General features: G+C 40.6%; 1 protein-coding gene across 4 annotated transcripts in view; it reads right to left on the reverse strand.

Moving 5' to 3' along the window:
* SPECC1 (sperm antigen with calponin homology and coiled-coil domains 1) overlaps positions 1-18,931 on the reverse strand; it is a 98,496-nt gene that overhangs the window by 27,327 nt on the left and 52,238 nt on the right. For 3 of the 4 annotated variants that reach the window (XM_033004733.2, XM_033004730.2, XM_033004734.2), the window contains 7 exons: positions 14,221-15,788; positions 12,179-12,386; positions 11,465-11,538; positions 10,738-10,916; positions 1,681-1,826; positions 1,360-1,460; positions 233-314 (listed from right to left, as the gene is read on the reverse strand). In XM_033004733.2, the coding sequence (XP_032860624.2) occupies positions 233-314; positions 1,360-1,460; positions 1,681-1,826; positions 10,738-10,916; positions 11,465-11,538; positions 12,179-12,386; positions 14,221-15,788 (2,358 nt within the window). Of the gene's footprint in view, positions 1-232; positions 315-1,359; positions 1,461-1,680; positions 1,827-4,961; positions 6,269-10,737; positions 10,917-11,464; positions 11,539-12,178; positions 12,387-14,220; positions 15,789-18,931 lie in introns of those variants that run through there. The other variant, XM_033004735.2, reaches the window with a different exon arrangement.

Here is an 18,931-nt window from a genome sequence, read left to right on the forward strand (position 1 = left end):
TGGCAAGCCATAATAAATCAGCTATTTTTTAGTTTTGTAAGGCTATAATGAAGATGGAAATGGAAACATGACAAAATTAATAAGCTTTCTAAAACAAGGACTCTGAGGACACTTTCATATTTCCTTTGACCATATGAGAAGATGAGAAGTGGCCCAGAGGCAGAAGCCAACAGTTAATGACAAGCTTTTGCTAGTAAAAAGAGGCAACATTTGTACATTTACTGCAACCTACCTGCAAGAGGAAGGTCTGAAAGATCTGCGTGTCTGGCAACACCCTTGCTGGCTGGCTTGGCATTATTATAAACTGAATGTCTCTGTGAGACAAACAAATGTACAAAAGATCATTAAAAAAATACCTACGTAAGCATGATGGCTACTAAGTAGAAAGAAGAGATGTTTCTGCTATCTCAAGATCACAAAGCAAGTGCAGGGATACAGAAACCTTTCAACAAGATATCAGCTGTACTTAGAGCTGGATAAACGGTTGTGAAAAATAAAACAACAAAGGGACAATATTTTTAGCTAGTAATATATTGGTTCCTGACCTATTTCACATTTCTGTTTGGGCGACTTTTCTCTTGCCAAACATAATCTAGTGTCACAAACCCAAAGTAAGAATGCCTGTTCCTAACCTTGCCTCTGTCCCCCAGCACCCCAGATCCTAAGTCAGAAGAATTCTTGTCTCTGTAGCCCCAGCCCCAGTCAAAAAACATACAATGGCTTCTCTAGCCTAGAAAGGTTAGCAGTCTTGATGGTATGTCACCTTCAGTGTATGCAGAAATCAGGAAGCACAGTGCATTTGCTCCTCCATCATTCTCAAAAGCAGTATTTCCAATAACATTGTACCACAGATTTGAAAATGGCTAACAAAGTTAACTGGTGCAGTGACATAAGAAGTACTACATTCCAAAGTAGTTATGCTTCAGTAGGAAAAAGCCCAAACCGTAAGAGCTCTTCATTCAGCACTGTATGAACTTACTGGATGACTGGAACATACATCTTAGAAACTTATTATCCCATGTCTCTCAACTCACATGACAGCTACCTAGTTTAGTTTGATGTTTCTTGTAACTCACTCCCAATAATTGAAACCTATTTTCTAGTCAACAGTGATTAAAGTTCAGAATTGTATTCCAAAAAGTTCACATCCGTCCACTGAGACCTCTAAGCTAAAGACAAACTCACTTTGATCCTTTTTGTTAGTACTACAGCATTTGATGTTTCACAGAAAATAAACAGATGAGTTTCCCCTTCCCCTTGTCAACATATGCATGTCGGCATGCTGAAGCTACATCATGCTGTAGCAAACACTGCATCTACACAATTTAAAACTACAAGGATGGAAAGAGCTCCTTCTACCTGCATGGGGGAAACAGCAGCTGCTGGGGCTGTCCTCACTGGAATTCCACTTAGAGGGCTCCTCGGGACCTTGTGAACCGTGACATTTTGTCCAGTGCTACCTGCAAGGAAAAAATGTAGAATCATTTGCATTTCAAATCCAGCTATCTCCCTCTTGCCAGAATATTGAATCACTGGTATAGTGACATTCCACAGATAGTATATATGTACCAAGCACTGTCAGAAAATATCCACTAAGAAGCAAGAAGCAGGACAAAATGGCAAAAATTACCTGCTCGGTGCTAGAAAATTTTTTTACTACTATATACAGTGTTCAAATACCTGAGCATCCTAAGTCAAATGATTTTATCAATGACTTCACAGTGGCTGCAGATTCTGATGGTGTGGGAGATGCTCTGCTAATGCAGACTCCTTGCCAGCGGTTGGTTGTATCTGACTCTAGAGATTCTACCTCTTCAGCTGTCAGCCTGCAAAGCAGAAACCAGATCAAAGTCAGGGGCAACAGGAAACGCAAGCAGAGAGTAAAGGTCTTTAGATGTAGTAAGGCAAATCCAACGATGCACATCTTTACATCTTTTATTGTAATGGCCGGAACATGGAACACTCATTAAGATGTTCATGTCCTTTTCTCGGAGTGCCTGGCAAACATAGACACTGAGTCTAACAAACTTTTCTCCATTGACTCTAACAAACTTTCATCATCTTCATTTCCCATCCTCACATGGGATGGAGGATTATCATAGAAAAAAGCAGTTTGATGAGACTTGTGAATAATCATCGATAATTACCTGAAGATGGGCTTTCAATACAGCACAGGGGCCAAGGGGCTACTGTGGTCCTCAGTGTATAATGAGGAAAGTAACCAAAGAGAAAGATGTTATTTTATACTTTGTGGTTTTAATTGGTGTGATCGCTTCTGAAATAATTGTTACCAGTTAAAATGCCATAATTGAAAATAAGTAACTGGACTGGGTTCAGGTAAGAGCCATAAAAAATTAAACCAGAAAATATACTTCATAATGAAAAACTTCAGAAACTTAACTCTTACAGCTCATCAATAAGGACACCTGCTGAACAAGTAAACCCTCAATCACAGTCCATAAGCGGTTATATGGGGAATAAAACTGTTAGGTGCTTCATCCTAGCATACACAAGAATACCAAAATACAATGGCTGGAATGAAGAGACAAACTCAAAATAGAAATAAAGCTCATATTTTAACAGGAAGGATCATGAAGTTACTCCACTGAACAGAATTTCTGAAGCCAAGGTTAGGTGCTGGACTTAACAGCAGTTAGTACAGGCAAGTCCACAGCTGTGTTAAACAGCAAATGTAATCACACAGTGTAACTGTTGCTTCTAGTTATGCATTTTACGGATCTGGCTGACACTGCTTAGCACTGACACTGTACTTACCCAGTAGCTCTCAGGTAGACTTCGAGTGTAATTACCTAGCTTTAGTTTAGGAAAGCTGCAATTAGATAACAAAGTCTAGTCACGTAAAAAGAGAGTATTTATACATTACTTTCCTGATCCCCTAGCTGCTTATGAAATGCAGGCTGATCCACAGGTTCTGAGGTATCACCACTTTTCCCTACTTTTAAGTATGGTTGGCACCAAGAGCTTCGTGAACACAAAGCCAGAAATTATTTCTTAAGAAGGCTGGAGGACTCCATCCAGAAAGTGCCTATGGGGTTGAACAACTTCTGTTGAGCTAAAAATAGAAATCAAAGTCTTTTTCTTTCCCTTTTGGCATCACAGTCCACAAAATGCAAGGGGCTAAAGGGTGTCAATGGATAAGAGAATAAGAGTGACTCATGTTTCTATTTTTGGCAGAGCTTAAGGAGGTGCTGTCTTTAAGCAGACATTGGCTACTTCTTTGCTAATTCATTCAAGCTTCTTGTATGCCAGGGGAGACTGCAGAGGCAGATGGCTAGAGAAAAAGCCATTTCAGTTCCATTCTCCATTTAATCCAATAAGGAGGAAAGGCAGATTGGATAAAATTCACTGAGCTCTGAGGGAGCCAGTGTTTTGTTGACTAAGTTATACCCTTCACTTTTTCTTCTGTGGCTTCATAAAGCATAAACAACAAATCAACAGGTGATAGCATCTGTAATTCAGTTACATAAAAGCTAAATAAGTCCTGCTTTTAGTAAAGTAGGGAGGAAAGATAGATTTCTGCCTCAAGATACCAAGCCACCCAATGCATTACATCAGGCTCCCAGGTTTGTGAAGTATTATCAGAGTAAGAAAGGAATAGTAAATGCCTGTAGGCCAACTGGCAAATCTTGAGAATAAAGCAAGCCAGAGGTATGCTGTAAACAGCCATCACTTCATTGGTTTGGATTTAACTCTGAGAACAGCTCAAACCTCACATACTAGTCTCCTCAATCCAGCCTTTGACCGCAAAAGGATGCAAACATGTTAGAGTAACTATACCAGCCCCTATGCTGTGCCACAGAAAAGTCCACTGAAAAACCACATGCCATTATACTGTCATTGTACAGAGTAATTATGAAGATTCAAGTGCTGGAGCTACTACCGGCACCAATTTTGTTAGGATGCTTCCTGTAATCTTAAATCTGTATATTAGTAATAGGCTTCTAATGCACCCTGAAACAACCTCTTAGATTAAACACAATCACATCAGGAAAGGGAGGCCTCTCACGCAACAGACTTTGGCACGAAAGGTAGGAAGAATAGTGCAGAGACCTATTTGCTTCAACTAAAACCACACATGCCAACCAACAAGCAATGGAGACTTATGAAACTTGGTGAATACCTGCCATTTTTAAAGAGAAGAAGCTGTATGATAAGGGGATGCATGTATGTATACATATATGGGTTTCTTAATAGAGAAGCAAGAAGAGTAAGAGCTTAACTTGCAGTAGCAAGCTAATTCAGGAGGACAGTATAGGAGAATATGACTTAATGACAAGCCATAATTTCAAAGCAAAAATGACTCTTTGTGCACAGAACGTATTCAGTTTAGTATAGCTGAGGCCATCCAAGAAGACTAAGCAAGCTCTGCTACATAAAGGATGGATTTGAACAAAATGTCATCTACTGCTGTATGTGTTCCTTCAAACAAGAATGAATGGTTTACATAGATAAATGATGCAAGTGCAGCTGGCTTAAGTGGAGCAGCTCCAGGAAGAAGCAGAGCACTTCAGCCGCAAAGGAATTAAAAGGTGTATTCCTTCTCACAAAACCACTGCCTAGTGTCATTCATTCATGGGTGAGAGAAGTAGATGCAGTGAGCTTTTCTCTAACAGCAGGAGTTAGCCTCCTTGTTTTCTAGGTTTGGAATAGGTGGACAACAGACCACCAACAAGCTGCAAGTGTTTCAGTGCTTAATGAATAGATTTTGGCTACAGCAGCCTTTATGTGTCTGTGAAATTTCTAATCTGCTCCAATGACCTCTTCGTTACAGGTGGCCTAGGACCACAGAACCATATTTTCAGATATAATTACTCTGCAATCTAGTCTTTGACACAGCTCCTGTCATGGTTGTGGATCCTCCTGAACTCCAGGGGACACAAAGAAACACACAGCTACTGATGCACAGAACAGAAGAGAGGCCAAGGGCAGGCAGCAGACAATTCCAGACACTTAAACATTTATTTGGCACTTCAATATATATTTCTTAAACATAAAAACCAACATTCAACAGCTGCCAGCACAGAAAAGAAAGGCAACATGAGTGTGCATATATGCATACACTCCAGTAGCACGGCACAAAGGCGAAGGCCATGCCAAAGCCAGGATATCCCGCAGAATTCTCTACTAGCTCAGCCTGCTCCGAGACCAGGCCCTTGCTAGGTCTTCTACATCCAGAAGGAAAGGACAGGAATCCCACAGCCAAAACATGAAATTCCAGTCCTGGTATGAATCCTGATGATTTCCTGGTAGAGATGGTGACTTCTGGGTTTCTCCTTAGCATCCAAGTAAAGCTCTCTCCAGGTGTCTCCAGTTGCAAAGCTGAACGTCAGCAAGTTCTCCCTGATCATCATATACTTCACCTGAGTTAAGTGCATGAGAAAGACTCCTTTCTGAGAGGATATTTACTAGGGGCTTGATATATTAATTTATTTTCCTTGTGATCTCTCCATCTGCAATTCTCACAGCCAGGAGAAACCTCACGTGGGACATTCTCTGTGCAAGTCATGGCAGGACACGCTCCTTGGGCACCACCCCGCTTCCTAACACACACTGAGTCAGACATGCCACCCAGTGGTGAGTGCCTTGCCAACACAGCATTAAAAATCTGAAACCATCAAAGCAGCTGATACTGAATAAATAACTTCATTTTTCTATTCAGTTTTCCTGCTGGATTTCAGTGACCTATCGCTAGCGTTTGTGTGTGTATGTATACATACTGATCTGTATGCATACATGTATTTAGATACAGAGACAGATCTAATAATATAGTACTATATAGAGAACTCATAATGTGTATGCGCATTACATTTTACAAAGTAGACATACACACTCAGTTTTATTTTTTGCTTAAGCTTAAAAAAGCATGTTTGAATTTCTGTTTCGGGGCAAATACCCCCATCCCTCAAAAAAAGCCCTCAGTTATTTCAGTTCCCCAAATCTCTGTGATTACTTCTTATGGCCTAGTTGGCTTTAGACTAATTCAGATCTTTTTCCACCTCAGAGTCTTCTGAAGAGAGAAGCCTTCTGAAACAAAGAAATAGGCTCTTGACCATGGGGAGGAGGTAGACCTGAGCAGCATTCACACTGTGATACACTTGACTTTTGCAGAGCAATAAAAAAACTGGAGGTGCTTTCTTGAATTGAAACTTCCCTTTTTCAGCTGCAAGTTGAAGGTATGTCCTGAAGTGTCTGACAGGCCTGGCTATGCATCCACTCAGGGCTGTGTTAGCTGGTAGAGATCAGGCACCTATGGAGATACAGACAACAATCGGGGAAGTTATAAGAAGCAATACAATGCCCATCCTGAAGTACAGTGCTCTATTTTACAGTTCATCATCCTATCATCACTAAATAAAGGGGAAAGGGGAAAATGCTGATGGTGTTGCTAGGACAGTTGAAGGAGTGCTTTAACACTCCACTAACTCAGCTTTGGTACATGATGAGCAAACAGCAATACAAAATACAAAATAAAGGAAATAAAATCTATGTTGCTCAGATAGTAAGAAATTAAGTATTTAAAGCCACGGAACCAATTTCAAAGGACAGGGATTGTCACATTCCTGGCTTTGCTCTCCTCAAATCATTTAGGAGTATTCATTCAAAATGGGTACATGAACTTGTTCAGGCAACTAGATTTGCTCTACCTCAGAGTTTCTGTTTCAGGGTCCTTATACCAAAGGGGATGGAATAATCTCCATCCAGTGTTAAAAAACAAAAACAAAAAACAAACAAACAAAAAGACAACTCTGAGGGATAACTATCTAGAGCAAATGAGCAATACTTCAAGAACTCTGCTTTGACATTCCAGTTTGCTTACTTTCAGCAAGAGCAGAATGAACTATCAAACTTCTGTGAGACAGAACAGCTGCAAAACACAGGCACAAATGAGCAGCACATCAGCACATACAGACTGACAGCAGGGTTTAATACACATAGAGTATAAGCTTATTTCCAGGAGAAAAAGCATGTAACACTGCCATGCTGTGGCATTTGAGACTTTAGGAGGAAGAACAGAAGCAAATTAGTGGGATACATCACAATCTTCACTTTAGGTTTCTGTTTGAAGATTGGTTAAATTTTTTTTATTATTCTAAGTCGTCACTCATTTAATTAGAAATATATTTTCTCTGTTTTCTGAGTACTACTCCTAGCCCAACTGTCTTACCTCCATGTTCTTGGTTCAAGGCACATAATATTATAGTGCCAAAATCATTTTGAGAACTTGAAGGGAAGGAGTCAAAGACAGACCTTGAAGCTGTCACTGCTGCAAAACAGTGTATTGCTAGAAAGTCCTGGAAATGGGTATGTAATTAAGCCAAAAAGAACTGTCCATAATTCAGGTACTTTCAGCAATAGCTTTCTTCCTTTGTGTTACAAACTCCATATAGCATTTTCTTTTTCACCACTTAAATATATGATCCTAAAACAGCTACAAAAATGAATGTATTTCCAACGTGTGCGTTATGAAAAAATAAAACTTGTTACAGCATTATAGGATAATTCAGGTTGGAAGAGACCTCAGGAAGTCACCTGGTCTAACTTCCTGCTCAAAGCAGGGTCAGCTATGAGGTCAGACCAGGTTAACTCAGGGTCTTATCCTGTCTGGTCTTGAAAACCTCCAGGGATGGAGACTATATAATTTTAGTTTCCACCACCTGTGAGGAGACAGACAACAGTGATTTGTAAGCTTTTGCATTTTACTGCAGAGAAATAACATTGATTAGGAAGTAAAATATCATAGAAGACTGTTTGAAACATGGGCTGATGAATTTGTAGGTTTCAATCAGTACTAACTTGGGACAAGTTAACTCCTCTCTTCCTTATTCCACTTGTTTGATGGTGGTCCAACCTCCCCCCAACATTCTTAGTCATAGAATTAAGACATTTAATCTGTGTTAAAGATGCCTTTGGGAGGCTCTTACCTTCATTCAGATGAACTCTGATGACCTCATCAGGATTTTTTCTGCAAGTTCTTTGGCTGTTCCTGAACCAAAAATGACTTTTTGTCTGATTAGAAGAATGTAACGGTGAAATCAAACCTGGAGGCAGGAACTCAGGCAGCCACAGGCAAACATTAAAATGGCAGGATGTCGTAGGAGATAAATTGGCTTCAAGATCAATTTATGAGGTGGAGTCTAATGACCCTCAAGAGATGGCTGAAGTTTTGCCAAAAGCCTTTGAGTAGCAAACTATTTGGAAGGTACATTTTCCAATCAGAGCTTAAAAAATCAGACAAGAAACTTTCACTGGGGATTGACAGAAATTCAGCTGAGTGCACAGCTGCTCAGCATTAGCAAATATGAGGAATACTTTATAGACCCTGTTAAGGTATCATGCTACAAACTGTTTCCACCAGTGCTAAGCATGCATTAAAAGTCACTGCAGGTACCAGAATCTACTGCTGATTCTGAGCAGCAGCACTTGTGAAAGCTGTCTAAAAGCAACAAGGAAGATATCCCCACCACTTTCCAAAGTGAAAGAAGCTGAGGTGCTGGGGAAGACAATGACCTCAGGAATGCAAAAATAACTGGGAGTGTAGAACTGGCTCTCAGCAGGAGTTTTGGTGACTTTAAGGATTTGTTTTATAGGTCAGTACAGTTTTAAAATTTCAGAGCTTTGTTTGTTTAGGCAGTGACTTACATAACTTCATTAACTTCTGTGTACTACTCATGCTTACACTTACACTTGCTGCATGGACACTGTGTGTCAGCTCAGTTATACTTAAATTGACAGATGTAAAATCTGGTCTCAATACCTATCTTTGAAAGATAATAAGTATTGCCCACTGCAGACAGTGTATCTGGCTCCATGACCAATGTAATACTCAAAGCAAGCTACATGAACAGTCAGCATGGCGCAAAGACAGACATTTATCTATATGTATGTCAAAGAGAGGGAGAGACAAATGCCAAAACTGTCTTAATTAAAAATGTGTCTGAATACCTCCTTCGGGAACCATGCACGTATGGATTCTGGGGATCTGATTTCAAAAGCAGTATTTGCAACTCAGGCTCCATATGCCAAAGAGCTGATAATGCAGCCATGTTCCTTATACACAGAAGATAAATATCCCAGTTTGCAAATTAGCAAGTCATCTTCTATTCAATTTAAGTATTATCAAATAAATCTTCAGATTAAAAAGCCCAAAATAATAAAGAGGGAAAGTATATGATTTCCAGCTCTATATATGGATCCCCTCTAAACAAAAGAAATTTCATTAAGAACAAATTAGGAATGGAAACAGAGCCCAGAACTTAAGTACTGTCTGGTAACCATTTTGCCTGAATGTACAGTCTGTAATAGCTTTTCTTTGCATCCACTGGGGACTCTGACAATGAAACTAGAGCTTAAACACATTATTTTTCTGAAAGGAAGTATTTCTGCTTCTTCAACCCAGGAATTCTGATCCATACACCTCCACACAAAAAGCCTCCCCATCTTTTTACTCCCATCTACTGTACAGATGCTGTGGAAACTGCTGAATGGAAAACAGTGAGCAAATATGTTCAATGCAAAGCTGGACTGTTATTCCACCTGAAAGAAGTGACAGGATTCACCATGTTCCTGTGGCTATTTACCAGTGGCCACAAATCTATTAGGAGACAAATTTAATGGAAAAATCTAGAACTGCAAAAATAATTTGGCACACATTTTTAACAAACTGTACCACTGTTCGTGTTTAGTCTTTCTTCATTCCCCTGTACAAATTTTCATCACTGCAGCTCTGCTGTCTCTGCTTGTGTCAATGTAAAAAAAAAAAAAAAAGAGCAGAGCACTGCTGTCTTCGGAAATGTTGGTTCTTCCTTCTAATATATCTTTTGTTTTCCCATCTCTTCTTTTTTAGTACTTCAACTGTAGTATGATTTTTGTAATGAAAGGTGGCACATAGAAGGTCATCCACTGCATAAAAGCTACATTTTAAGGCGTCTGTACTGGTTCCACATTCAATTGTAAAAGTCACTTTTGTTCTTACCATGCTCCCACAGAGGGAAGCCCCACATATACAGCTTACCATGCTGGGCTATATTTCTGAATGGTTCACAATTACTGTTTCCCCTCCAACCACTGAGACTACAGCAATTGTTTTACAGGTGGGTCCACTGCATGACGAAGTCACTTCTGAGTTAAATGCTAACCCAGGCCAAAGTCCAGACCTTTTAACACAGCTAATCACAAAATATGTTTTAAATTAAGGACAGGAGATGCAAGATGAGGAATCCTAGTACTTGCATTGGTCACTCGGTCAACATGCATCAGACTCGCAAAACAAAGAAGTCCAGCTAGTCCTCGTTTTAATTTGAACATATGCAGTCCTCGACTCCTCTCAGGTTAAGTAGCTCTCTTCTGGATGTCCCACTGAATATATGTAGCCAACCAATCTTTTCACAGATGGTTTAATACAGCTGCACAGAGAGTTATGAAAGCAATAAAACACAGTGGAATACTGTACTGAGAACAAAGCTGTAAGAGGATATTGGCAGTTTTTACTACTTAATATTTGCTGATTAAAACCTTCATGGCCTACTTGACAGAACTAGATCACCAAAAAGAAAAAGAACAGAAACATCTTAGAGTAAGAGACAACAAAAATCTGTCAAGAGAGTTAAAAACAGACAACATGCACATCCAAGCCAATGAATAGTTATTGACAAAGCACTGTTTGCATGCATGTTAGCAGTCACAGGGATCAAATCTTGGCCTTTGTAAGTAACCAACCTGTTGCTGCCCTTCACTTCATCCAGCTCCTTCTGCAGTCTGGCACTCTTCTCCTCTTCCTCCTGAAGCTTCCTCTTTACCATACGAAGCTCCTGCTGGGCTTCACACTTAATATCATTGGCTACAACCACTGCAGTCTGCAGATCAGCTTGAAAACGCCTCCACTCTTCTGTATCTTCCTAGAAAGAGCAATTAGAACCCCAGACTGTTTGCTGTAAAAATGCACCTACTTGAGCTGTGAACTTAGTTATTGATCTCTCTTTCAGTGATCAGACACAACCAGGATTTCACAATTTCAAGATGCCGCTGAAGTCCAACCAAATACTTGCCTCTTTACACAGTACCAATGAGATTGCCAAAGAAGGAACTGGTGCTAAGCTCTCCACTCCAATACAAAAAGTACAATCAAAGTTCTTCCTACAGCTATTGATTATTCTGACTTGTGATACTACTACAAGCACTGTGCTACTGATGATTTCTGAAGCAGGAACAGCTGTTCCAAAGTAGCAGAAGATCACAGGTAGAAAAAGCAAAAGTAACTTGCGAAGGATGTATTATATTTTTCCTTCACAAGCAAAGACACAGCTAGAAATGAGTGAAGAGAATGGAGAATGAAAGGCTGTAGAAAGAACTTTCTACAACTGTTCTTGAAAAATACAATGCTTCTCTCAAATCCAGTGTTGCAATAAAAGCTCAGTTTAGCTTTCTCATGGAGTCTGAACCTTACCTTCATTTGCTTAGTCAGAGCCTTCAGCTGTCTCTCTGTATCTTGTTTTTGTTCTTCCAGTTTCATTGCTTTACCTAGGAACAGTAAAAAAGGAAGAAGATTATTAAACACCTAAGGGCAAGGGTGAAAAGTGAAAAAGAGAGGGCAGAGCAGCCTATTTGGTTTTGCTGCTGGTCATGCCACTAAACGGACTTAAACTGAAACGAAGATATGCTGTCAATGGATCAGTAATGGAATCACCAGTGGAACTGTTATTCAAACATCTCTGAAATAGGTAATTCTTTCGAGGCATTAAACCAGACTCTCACACATGCAGGATCACTTGTTCAGCACACCAGCCCCTGGAGCACCCCGAAACACACACTCATTCCACCAGGTGGCAGCTGCCTTTCCACAGAGCTGCAGCAACCCCCACAGCATAGCTCTTCCCTAAAAGCTCTTTAAAAGGCCAGTAATTCCAGTTTCTCTAACGGGCAATACATCCTTTGCTGAAGAATGAGGCTTGGAGACCGTCTCTAATATTGTTTCTATAGCACTAACTGTTAGACTAGTGACTTCAGTGCATGAACAGAAAGGACTGGACAAAATAGGAATATTTCTGAAGTGAGGCCCTTGTAACACATATCAAGACGTGCCTCTTCCTCCTCCCTGTTGCAGTCATAACTGAGCTCCCTCAATGTGTTCACTTTAATCCTTTTTTTCAGGTCCACCTACTTTCTAGGTCACTGATGAGCTGGTTATTGTGAAGTTTTATAGCACGATGTTGTTCCACCTGGTCCTCCAACTCAAAAATGGTCTCTTTCAGGTTTTTGATATCTGCTTCATTCTCTGATGTTTTTTCCTGCAGCTTCTGGCTGGTTCTGCTCAGTTGCTCAGCCTGCCGGTCACACACCTCCTTCAGCTGACCACACTCATTCTCAGCCTGGAAGGGAGGAAAGAAAGCTGCAAGTCTGTCTTTACTACTAAAGAGATATCACTCAGAGATTTTACTGGGCATCTCTTGGACTTAAAAATTATGCTCTAAGCATTGTATAGACAGAGCTTTAATGTGAATGAGCGTTTCATGAAGCAGATGAGCTATGAATGTCAGTTTTCTTGGTAATAAAGATAATAAAACAAATGCTATAAAGGATATTAAGTTATCTACATGGTGACCATAATTCCAAACCAATCTCTGCAGGTAATGAACAGAGAGGAATTCTATTCCTGGAAAGCTCCATATCTATTTATGTATCACATTATGAGAGCGCTATCACTGCCTCAGGGCCAAGACAACAATCAGTTAATCCACATTAACAGTTTTGCTGCTTTTACAATGTGCATTTTCAGTGGATTGTGAAAACACACATAATAGAGCTAGCCACTGCAGATAAGTATATTTCTGGATATAGGACATCTGGAACTACTGAAGGGGGAATCTGCTGCACTTCAGTTTGTTGGCTCAGGCCCACGGATCAATGCTTCCAGGTTTAAGGGGAGATCTCCGAGTATGAACAAGTTACAGAAAAGCAAGGTGTAGGCTGCCAATTCAGTGAGCAGCACTGGCACAGCCTGACTGAAGGACAGCCTTACAGAAGCCTGTGGTCTTGTTTGGGTGTCACGAATAGCCAATGATTCAAACCAGCTTAATTCAAGGGAAAGGAAGAGTAAAAAGGAGGAAATCTGTGGTTTCCAAACCAAGCAATAAAAGTTTGGTACAGAGTCTGAGCACTCAGCAGTTTTTCATTTATTCTTCATGAACTGTAGCTCCAGTAAGCACTTGGGGAGCTTCCTCTACTCACTCCATTTGCTGTGGTCACCTATTTAAGCTGAAAGGACATCTGGATTTTCTAAATCACTCAAATCATGGAGGTGCTTTTTGGCAATGCTCTCTTCCTCTGCAACTAGCCAGTTTTACTGCTCTTTGTGATCCCTTCCCCACACAGGAAAGGCTGCACACACTGACTATCACTCTTTCTGCAGTGGTGGGATATAACCACTGGCTTGTGCTTTATTAATACTTGTTCTGCGACTCCTCATATTGCCACTCTCTTCTGAACATATGGGATCACACAGAAAATAGGAACAGTAACTAACTTAAGCTTGCTTAGAGCAAAGCTACAAACTACCAAATGAAGCAGAAAAATGCTGTTTTAAAATATTTTTTTTACCATAACTTTACCTATCCCAAGATAGAATACTTCTCAGTTTTGCAAAAGTATTTTAGTTTTATGAAAATAATCTTGTCTGAAGCTTGACCATGCATTTTTAGTTCATGTTGCTGTAAATATCAGTTTCTTTGAGCATGAGCTCAGTTCTTGTGATACCTATAGTTCACTATTAATTAATCATGATTAATCATTCAGAATTTAATACTCGCTGCTATCTACCCACGTTCTTCTCTCCATCTGGACTACCAAGTGATTTTCACTAATACTTGTTCGCATAATATCAAAGTAATTTTTTACTGACTTGTTCCTTGCTCCAATTTTGATAAACACAATACTATTTACTAAAATAGTAAATTCTGCAGAAATTATTAAAGGAAATTAGTTTTGAATTTATAAACACAGCTATGCTAACAGTTATTTCTGGCAAAATATGCGTATAGCGACAGACAACATCATATGACCCACTTCCATTCAAAACTAATTCATGCAATTTAATTCCTGGAAACTTATAATCAATGGCTCAGCAACAATCTAAAGACCAACAATTACCCATTTATGGAAGGACAGATAAGAAAACATTATATTTTACAGCTGTTATTGCTTTACCTTAGATAGCAGACCCTGAACATGCTTTAGTTCACTGTTTGCCTTCAGTAGCTCCTGTTTAAGCTCAGTGCAAGATGCTTCTAACTGATCCTTTTCTGCGTGGGCTACTTTCAGCATCTCTTGTGCCTCAGAGTTGTCAGTAGTACATCCCATCACATTGATTTCTGCTGCCTTTTGTTTTTCACTCTCTAGCTGAGTTTTGAGAGAACTATTCTCAATTTTTAGACCTTCTAAGGCAATTTTACAGTCCTCCAGAGTTTTTGTCACTGTGCCGTTGCTCTGCTGCTCCACTTCCAGAAGTTTAAGCAGATTCTCATTTTCTTCTTTCAGGCTTTTAATCACCTGCTGGGCATCTTGATGCTCCCTTTCTAAGCTTCGTAGGCTGCTGGTTAACTGTTGCTGAATGTTGAGCAACTTCTCTCTTTCAAATTGTGCTTTTTCAAGAACTTCTGCACATTTCTGTTCCAGTTCAAGGACTTTGCCCTCCTGAGCTCTGCTTTCTTCATTCTTGGATCGCTCTTGGAGGAGAGTCATTAGCTTCTCATTTTCTTGGCTCAGCTGTTCTGCTCTATCTCTGTGTTGACGAAAGGAAGTCTCCAGGAGAGCTTTCTCTTCCACCAGCTTCTCATTTTCTGTTGTCAGCTCCTGCACCATTTGCTGTTGATCCGACAGCTCCTGCAAAGTGGCTTGTAGTTCCTCTGCTGTGCTGTGGTGATTCTCCTCCATTTTTTGTATCCTCTCTGTAAGAGATGCAACAGAAAGGTCACTAATATTGTTTGGAGAACTTCCTGTAGTAGAGCATTTGGAACCTTTGAAGTGGTTGCTGTTGGAGGATGTTGGCCTGGAAGGTACATCTGCTATATGTTCAAAATCAGATGCATCAGGTGACAGGGAAGCTTTAGTTACATCACTGCTGGAAGAACCTGAATTGCGCAGTGCACCCCCATTTACATGCTGCCTGTGCTCATTCATTTCACCTCTCAACACATTTTTTGATGGGCTTCCAAAACTGGATTCTTGGGTAGTTGGGGTTGGGAGGCTGCTGTCACCTCCACTGCTTGTTGTTGTGTCTGAGAGAGGAGAGTTCTCTAGATAAAGCAACTTCTCTTTCAAAACACGATTTTCTTCTCCCAGGCTAGCAAGCTCTTTTTGAAAAGTCCTGTTTTTTTCCTGAAGGGTCCGTATTAATGGATCTGTATCAAGAGGTGATACTGTTTCTAAATTTTGGTTGGAAGCACCCATTCCTTCAGCATTAAGTGACCCCTTCTCCTTGCATTTCTTCAATTCACAACGAAGTTTGGTAATTTCAGAATCTTTCGTCTTTGCTTCTGCCAGAAGTTCTTTAACCTGAGATTCCAGAACAGCCTTGTCACCAGTTTCATTCTCTTGCTTGGACTTGCTAGTGGGGCGCACGTGTTTGGTAGGAGTCGGTGTACCAGAAGAGGTGGGGCTGGGTTGTGTTTTCCTAGTATTGGCTTGACCACGCAATACGGCTCTCTCTCTGGATACAGATGATGATATTTCCCGGGGTGCTGGAATCCCTGTGCGCTTTGCAGCTGAACCTGTTCCTTGAAGAGAAAGAGATGAAGCAAATTGAGTTTGTTCATAAAGAAAACTAGTCACACAACAACACTAGAGCCTAGAGCAGTGTTGGAAAAAACACCTGAGTGAGTAGCTTTAGTCATGACTGAGTGTGTGGATTCATGTTTCAAAGGCTTGTATTACTTTGCATTTCTTCCTCTCCCACCCCCTGCAAAGGAACACAGTCTGCTGAACTTTCTCCCACTGTAATAATATAACATGTAGATGCTGCAATACGTGAACTACAACCTCCAATACCAGAATATTAATTCTTTGAAAATAAAAATTCTTTACTATGTGAAATGCTGAATTTAAACCTATTAATTTTGGGGCAAAAGTTCAGTAACTTAAGAAATGATACAACTTTAAAAAAAAAGTATCACACATGAGTATTTTACACACATAAAACTACTGCCTTTGCATTCTGCTCAGTCTATTCAGATCATCATAAAAAAAAGTCTGAAACATTTATGCTGAGTGCAGATTCAGTGAAATACAAAACTCTCCTAGCACTTCTAACACTAAGACAATTGTGTTGCTGCAGCTTCTTGCAGAGATGGACGAGAAATTTTCCGTGTTATAAATTCCCATCCTCTCATGGAGGAAGAACAAAAGGAGATTAGAAAGTTGATGCCGTTCTGTTTCATTGTTGGTTGTGGTTCTTTTTTCCCCAACCAACTTAATGCAAAGCATTATGTAATTACAATGGAAATAAAGTTCCTGAGTTGCTGATCTTCATCTTCCAAAGCACACTCTTGGAATACGGGACAGTGGGTACTTCAGAAACAATAAGAGCCATCCCAACCATGAAAGTATTAACAAGCTGGTTAAAGAAAAGAAGATGGTTCAAAGGGGAGGTATTATGTGCCACTACAAGTGGACACTATGAATTTAAGAAATTCCTCTTTTTGGGACCTTACTCAAAAGGAAAAGCCCTAAAGTAGAGCCATGAAGTTTTGGGATATGGTACAACGAAGAGAGATTGTCTGATGTAGCCCCATAAACAGGATGCAAGGGCTAGTTATGCAAACAGAAGGGGCTAGTGAGCTAGTGTTTGCAATAAAACAAGTTCCAGAAGCACTCTGGGGGGAAATCCTAGAATCAATCACATCTTCCCATGTCTGGGAAGCTCTCTTTGCTGATACATATGTGCATCATTTACAGAAAAATCAAAGGGCAGTTAAGACCAAAGGGGGAGCAGACTCCCTGCCTTACACAGTAAGCAGCTTCATAACCCTCCCACGGCATTTTTCACACTGAGGAAATCTCGGTGCAGTGATGCACTGTCAGTAATGCCGGGCAGTGAAGGGTTAATATTAACACCACCCAGTTTGCTCAGCATCTCTTTTGAAGAATGCACTAGGTTTATAAACCCCACACAAACAGGAGCCCCTCCTCCTCTCTCCCAAACAAACACACTCTGCAGCAGGCACAATAAACACCCAGAGACAAAGAGCAGCTGAAGAAAAGACCCCTGAACACAGAGGCGCTGTGCTGGGAGGAGAGCACAGAAAGGGCTCTGTGATGACAGGGGCACGATAAGGCCAGAGACAAAGACTCCAGTGTTTATGGGCTGAGATAGCGGGGACAGTCTGGCCAAGCAGCCAGCAGCCCACACAGCTTCATTTAGTCATCCACAGCTGGAGGCACCAACATATTAAGGCAGCTCCAGGCTCCCCAGTGAAAAGTGCAACGCAAGCAGAGATGGGAGTTTTGCCACTGCAACTCAAATGGCTGCTGGTGCAACTCCAGACCTGAGGACTCATTTCACTTGTCAGAGCTGAAGGACCCCGGCTCACTGCTCATCCACTTTGTTAAACCCAAGGGCTCCCAACTGCCAACATCTGGCACCTGTAAATGGTATTCACACTTGGGCTCAGCAAATGAGCAAAGCTTTTAGTGTCGATGCAGCTAACACCATAAAATGAAGGACAAGAGGGACCCTGAATGGACGGTGATGCGATGCATCGCTTCCTGCAGAGAAACACCAGTCAGCACAGCTCCCCCTCGCTCTGAGGCAAAGGTTCCTGTGGGGTAAACCCCAGATGTCCAGGCAAGAGAGCACAAGGCCCTGTTTGAATGCGTCTCTTGAACATACAGCAGGACAAGTATCCAGAATCGAGAAGCAGTACCCACACAAGCTATAATCATACTACAAATTTAAGATGTAAAATACACATTACAAATGGCCACAGATGTTCTTCAATGGAGCTTAAAGGGTAGATTTAAAGCCTTGTTATGTCCTGGCCTTTTATTCAACCTGAATGGGTTTTCTACAGTTATAAAATGTTATGACAAAGCAACTGCCCTGAATGTTTTTCTTTGTTTTTTTGTTTTTTGTTTTTTTTTTTTTTTATTTTGCAATTCTCAAACTAGTGCAATGACATGACTGTCATCTGGTCAGCACATGACTGGGTACTGTTATATAAGTAGTGGGTACTACTGACTGGGCGGTATTAGATACATTACAAGAAATAATGATGCTCCTACACAGTATTACATGGCACTGAGAAAACCATCTTTTTGTAAGACAAATGTAGCACTTCTGGTATCAACGTCAATGTGCTTTTAATCACCACCAGATGACAACTGCAACATGATTCTGAGCAATGGAAGACGTATACAGAAGGATAACAATTAAGGATCTTTAACTGGGATTATCTGTACTTCACCAGTTTGCCAACCAGTGCAGGCTCTGTGCTTACTCAACCTGTCCCATGTGTTTTCTAAGACTCCATGCTCTGCTGACTTGTTCTGTCATAAATCACAAAGCATTTTCTATCCATCAGTAACCATTAACTGACCTGTTTTTTTACGACATACAAGCATTTTTGTATTTTCCTCTCTCCACTTTCTAAAACAGTGCCACACAATACTAAAAAGCCATGGAGAGCCCAGAAAAGTAGTTCAGAATGCATATGTGTGTTGACTACAAAGCACCAAAGCAAGTATAAGTACTACTTTAAAGTCTACTTTATGGGCAACTGCCCCTCTGAATGACCTTGAAACCAAGCAGTGTAGCAGTTATATATGGAACTGCCAGCCCCACAGCCCGAGGCACCCACTCTACAGGAGCTGCATTTAAGGCTGTACGGTCACCACTCACACTGGTGACCTGATTAGCTCGCCA

This window comes from Tyto alba, unplaced genomic scaffold, assembly GCF_018691265.1.
Source record: "Tyto alba isolate M040663 unplaced genomic scaffold, T.alba_DEE_v4.0 Super-Scaffold_19, whole genome shotgun sequence".
Taxonomy (NCBI): domain Eukaryota; kingdom Metazoa; phylum Chordata; class Aves; order Strigiformes; family Tytonidae; genus Tyto; species Tyto alba.